The sequence below is a fragment of the Phaethon lepturus genome, unplaced genomic scaffold, assembly GCF_000687285.1.
Source record: "Phaethon lepturus isolate BGI_N335 unplaced genomic scaffold, ASM68728v1 scaffold33279, whole genome shotgun sequence".
In the NCBI taxonomy this organism is placed as follows: domain Eukaryota; kingdom Metazoa; phylum Chordata; class Aves; order Phaethontiformes; family Phaethontidae; genus Phaethon; species Phaethon lepturus.
The window spans coordinates 1-5,532 of NW_010561860.1; the positions used below are offsets into that span (position 1 = coordinate 1).

The 5,532-nt window shown below is 57.8% G+C and overlaps 1 protein-coding gene across 1 annotated transcript in view; it reads right to left on the minus strand.

The window, feature by feature from the left end:
- Positions 1-477: 477 nt before the first annotated feature.
- Positions 478-5,532, minus strand: part of ABCF3 (ATP-binding cassette, sub-family F (GCN20), member 3) — a gene marked incomplete at its 5' end in the record, with an annotated part of 9,485 nt that continues 4,430 nt past the window's right edge. Inside the window, 10 exons of the mRNA XM_010294112.1 lie at positions 478-636; positions 1,443-1,530; positions 1,910-2,042; positions 2,649-2,740; positions 2,944-3,032; positions 3,620-3,752; positions 4,087-4,131; positions 4,374-4,450; positions 4,622-4,822; positions 4,971-5,026. Of these exons, the coding sequence (XP_010292414.1) occupies positions 478-636; positions 1,443-1,530; positions 1,910-2,042; positions 2,649-2,740; positions 2,944-3,032; positions 3,620-3,752; positions 4,087-4,131; positions 4,374-4,450; positions 4,622-4,822; positions 4,971-5,026 (1,073 nt within the window). The remainder of the gene's footprint in view (positions 637-1,442; positions 1,531-1,909; positions 2,043-2,648; positions 2,741-2,943; positions 3,033-3,619; positions 3,753-4,086; positions 4,132-4,373; positions 4,451-4,621; positions 4,823-4,970; positions 5,027-5,532) is intronic.

Here is a 5,532-nt window from a genome sequence, read left to right on the forward strand (position 1 = left end):
CCCTCCAAGGGTGGCAGAGGGGCCAGTGGCATGTGATGGAGCCGGACTAGTGTTCAGCCACTTGAACAAAAAAATAAAAAGAAAACGGCAGAGGGGGAAGCAAAGAAACATGGAGAACAGCTCCTCTCCTGCCCTCCAGAGCATGGAGCTAAACCGCAGGGGTTGGGACGCAACACCTTCCCTCCTCTCGGCAGAGCAGCACCTCCAGGCACAGCCTTTCCCCCGTGCCCAGCGCCAGGCGCAGCCCTGGCCAGCAGCAGAGCCCCGGGCCACACGCAGCGCCAGGCTCCTGCTCCCTCGCTGTCCTTCCGCCCGGCCCCGGGAGGGGAGAGCAGTTCAGGTGGCAGTTTGATGGCATGGCTGACAGTCCATGCAGGCAGCAGCGTCCTCGGCGCTCTGCCAGGCACAGTTGGGATGGATGCCGAGGCGGCCGAGCTTCACGCTCCAGCCCCCGGCGCAGTCCGGCTCCCGCCTCCCTTATAGGAAACCTTCCTTCCGGAACTGCTCCTTCAGGATGTCCCTGTACTGGTCGAAGCCGCCCTCAATGCGGGTCACGGTGGCATTCTCGCACACCCACAGCTCCTGGCACACCAGGCGGATGAAGCGCTCGTCGTGGGACACCAAAATCACACCACCCTGCCAACACACAACGGGGAGGGAAAGGGAACTTAGCGGAGCAGAACTCAGGGCCCAGCGCTGCTGGCACATGCCCGTCCAGCCTGTGCCCAGGACCTCACGTTTCCATCCGCTTCAGGGAAAACTCAACAATACTTCGCTGGCAGGGACCTAATCCCAGCCTTCCCTTCCTTCAGGGGGACAGTCAGACAACGTATGGAGGAGGCATGTGCCAGCAGTAACAGATCTAGCCTCCCCCCGCAGAAGGCAAGCGCAGGGTTTGTTACTGGCTCTCCAGGTCTCTGACAACTGCAAGGATGGAGATTCCAGGTGGAGTCAATGACAGTCAAAAGGTGGCTGGACCAGGCCCTGAGCAACCTCAATTAAGCTTTTCTTTCACAGGAACACTGCCCCAACCCAGGCAACTATAAAACAGTGAGAACCAGCCTGATCACAGTGGTATCTCACGGAGGTCAGCTATAAAACGTGCCTAAGGAAGATCCAAGAGGCTGCAAGGCAGGACTCAGCGCCGCATGCAGCACCTGAGAAGTCACAGGGTGTAGGTGACTGGCCAAGATGGGAGACAAGGTGCTCTCCGGTCTGCTGTTGCCTCTCTCAGCCACCACTAGCCAAAATCAGCAAGTTAAACAAACCACCAGGATGGACAGCTAAGGCAGAAATGTGACTGACTCTTCCCAACATCTGTCCTGGACTTGAAGCCACCAGTGGTATTCAACTGTCCACCTCTGGCTGAGACGCCAAGTAACACGAGCTGTAGGCTGCAGGGCGCATTAGAAAACCAGGAGATCTCACCAAGGGAGCCTTACCCGAAACTTATTCAGTGCCTTTGCCAGCGCCTCGATGGTCTCCATGTCCAGGTGATTTGTCGGCTCATCCAGGATGTAGAAGTTTGGACTGGAAGAGAAGATGGCTCTGAGCATGCACTGGAACAAGCTTGGGCTTGGTCCACACCCCTTCACACTGCAGGGACCTTTACCAGGCTGCTGCATGAGCCATGAAAATCCACAGCCACTGGCATTTGTGTGGCCCCAAGATCAGCATTGCCCAGCTCCACAGACACCTCTTATCCCTGTGAGCCCAAAGCAGCAGGAGAAAGCCACCCACCTCCTTCCACACAGTCCTCCCAGGGTGACAACCTCCCTCCCCACAGAAGTCCCAAGGACGAGGCTTCCATGGGGCAGCAGAAAGTCCCTGGATGCCCACCTTCCTCCTGGTGAAGCAGGTTCCAGGGATGGAGCCGTGCAAAAATTAACAGCATCTGGGAGAAAATTACCAGGACATAGTCATCTGGGCAAAGGCCACGCGACTCTTCTGACCTCCAGACAGGCTGGCCACAGGACGCACGGCCAGCTCCCCTGAGACGCCATAGCTCCCCAGCTGATGCCGGTACTCCTCCTCCGTCTTCCCTGCAGGAGCATGTCACAACACAGCTATGGCACACTCGGCGTGACACAGGGCCTTCCGCGCCGTGAGCTCGGTGGGCGCCGCAGCCAGGCAGCTTGTGTCAGACCAGCACGGCGCTGGAGGAATTTAACAGCGGCCTCCTGGTAATTCCCTCCCAAGCAGGGGGTTTGTGTGGAAAACCTGACTGACACAATCAGGACAGGGGCTGCAGGGCTGGTGACTGACTCCAAATGACATGACGCTGCCCCCAATTCCCTGTCACCGCATTATGTAATGTTAAGTGGAGAAGGGAGAGGGACCTTTTGGCAGCTGGGAAAGGGGGAGCCGGTGCTCGTTCTGTGCCCAGCAGGAAAGTGGGTCATCTGCCCCCAAAACCTGGTCATGGTAGAGCACCAGCCTGAAGGTCTCCAGACTGCCGGCTACCCCTGCACAACCAGCTCAGCTTCTCAAGGCTGGTGTCCTGAACTTGCACTTGACCCAGAGCAGGCAGTGTTCCTTAATCACTGTGATAGAGCCTTCTGCCCAGGGCCACAGAACAAATCAGTGCCGCTCCGTGCATGGCAGCGAGACCTCAATGGCCCGTATCTCCTGGGATCCCCAAAACTCACCTGGGAACTTTCTTGCCAGCAACTCTACAGCACTGATGTTCAAGTCCAGTTGATCCACATGGTGCTGGCTGAAATAACCAATCTTTAGGTTTCTGCAGAATGAGAAAAGAGATCGGGAGCTGGTACCAGGCCCTGCAACCACAGCGCTCACAGCTGCAGCTACAGAAAGGGGGGCCTATGCGTGGGTGTGCAGGACCCATCCCCGTCACTCGGGCAGCCGTCACTCCAAAGCACAGCCCAGAAGCCCTCCAGCTGCACCATTCCTCCCAGTCCCCCAGCCCTTCCTACCAGGTACCTGTGAGCATGTCTGATCCCTCTGACTGGTGCCAGCTCCCCCATTAAGATCTTTAGCATGGTCGACTTGCCAGCTCCGTTTTCCCCAACCTAGAGAAGCAGCAGCAGCATTGGAGAACGTGAAACCCATGAAGGTACTTTGGCGAGGGGGGCAGTGATCAGAGAATTTCGGCTCGCTTGGACGATCACGCAGCGGAGGGTGGGCCAAATGAATCTAACCAGTGGCTCCAGCTACCTGGAAGCTGCATTTCTATCACTGAGTGCTAGAAGATGTTCCCTCCCCAGCCCTCGAGCCTAAGGATTACCTGGTCCCAGCCTCATCTGCAAGCAAATAGTGTCTCTCTGCTGCCCCATCCAACATAGCAGGAGCCCCCACTACATGCTGCTGTCATCAGCTAACTAACGGAGAGTTACAGCGAAGATGGACACAGTCTCTTCTCAGAGGTGCCCAGTGAAAGGATGAAGGGCAACAGGCTCAAGTTGCAAATTCTAACAGGTATTAGTAAAAACGTTTCTCATAATGAGGATGATCAAATGCTGCAATGGGAGAAATACTCCTCCTTGGAGACATCCAAAATTCAACTAGCCAAGGACCTGAGCAACCTGATCTAACATCAAAGCTGGCCCTGCTTTGAGCAGGAACCTTGTAGCCACCATTATTCTGCAATCCCACATACCACACAGATGCGGGACTCCAGGTCAGCAGAGACGGAGAGGGAACGAAAGATGTAGTGACTTGGGTCATAACAGAAGTCTACTTCGTCTAGCTGCAGGATAGGGGGGGAGAACTTCTCAAAGCCGTCGGGGAACCTGGGAAGGCAGGAAGAGGTGAGAGATGGCCAGGACCTTCAGAGACCCTGCTCTCAGCCCCCCGGGACAACTGCTGCAACCCTTCAGATGGCGAAGGGGGCTCCCTACCATGCAGGGCCTCTGGGAAGGATGGTCACAAGAAGGGGTGACAGATGGGCAGCCTTGGTCCCGGGAGGGGACCCAACCTAAACATAGGGGCCCCTCTGGGGTCCCTGACAGAGTAAGGCTGGCCCGCAGGAAGGAGTGGTTGTCCCAGCCGGGACAGAAGCCAGGAAGAGCTCAAGTCAGAAATGGAGCCAGGCACCCTCCAAGCAAGGGCTCAGGAGACACTTACTTCATGATCACCTCAGACTCCTTATCCACAGGTTTCAGCTCTGGCCTGCAAGAAGAGGAGGCAGGTAACTGAGATGCCTCGCACTGGTGGTCTGTGCCCTCAACCAGAAGCCCAGACAGAGTCTTCAGCTCTGCGATGCCTCACCCTAGCCAAAGCCTTTGGACCAGAAACAGAGCACCCAAAGCCCAGATCACCCCAGTGTCACCCAGGTGCTTTGGGAACCTCTGTTTCTTCCCATGAGCTCTGTCCCCTTCCCACCTCCAGACAGGAGCAGGACAGGCACTCACAGCTTCTCCAAGAGCTTGAGCTTGCTCTGCACTTGGGATGCCCGGTTGGCGTTGTAACGAAAGCGGTCGATGAAAACCTACAACAAAAGAAAAGCATCAGAAAGCCGCAGGTCCCCTTCAGCCACAGCCACCCCACTCTGCTGCTAAGCCTCCTGCAACAACAGAGCCACATCCACAGGTCTAGGAGCATGGAGAAAGGGACAAGGCTGGGAGAAGAGTGCCCCAGCACTACTGGTTTCCCCCAGTACCTGGATGTGCTCGCGGTACTGCTGCTGGGCTTCGTACTCTCGCTGCTGGTTCTTCAGCCGCTCCTCTTTGATCTTCATGAAGTTTTCGAAGTCACCACGGTATGTGTCCAGCCGCTGCGAGTGCAGGTGGATGATGTCCGTGGCCACCGCGTTCAGGAAGTTTCTGTCGTGGGACACCACGAGGATGGTCGACTGCCAGGTCTGGAGGAGACAGCAAGAGGGAGCCCTGAGCATCATCAAGCCAGCATGCAAGGCTTGGTCCCACCACCCGGCACGGTGAGACTCCAGCCTGGAGGACATCTCCATCCTTTGCCCCGGCTCTGTCTCAAGGTCTCCCGCCACCCCCTACCTGCAAGTAGGTCTCCAGCCACAAAATGGCCCTCACGTCCAGCATGTTCGTTGGCTCTGAGGGAAGGGAGAGAGGCACTGAGGTCAGGAGGGATGGCGATGGCTGGATTACCCTTGTTTACACAGGAAAGGCTAGCGATCAGCATCGTGGAGGAAGAGACCCTGCGTGGGGACCTGCCCCCACAGCTCAGGGGACTCACGCGTGTAGGGTGTGATGGGGTGTGGGTACAGGGGCTAAGGCTCAGCCAGGGACGCTCCCCTGACTCCATAATGGCACCCAGACCCTGGTGCCCAGCAGCAGCAGTGCCTCGTCCAGACCCCCCACCCAAGCTGGGCACCTCCCCAGCGACCCAGCCCAGCCCCAGGGTCACCCCCTGAGGCAAAGGGACTCCCCCCAGCGCGCCCTGGTAGCCAGGGCCCATGGCAGGGCGGGCGAGGGAAGGGACTGGTCGGGGCACGGTGACATGCGGATCACCCAGCTGGGGCAGTGAAAGCGGCCGCCCCACACCACCACCAGCTCTGCCCGCTGTGCAGGGGAGCACCGACAGACCTGCCAGGCCAGC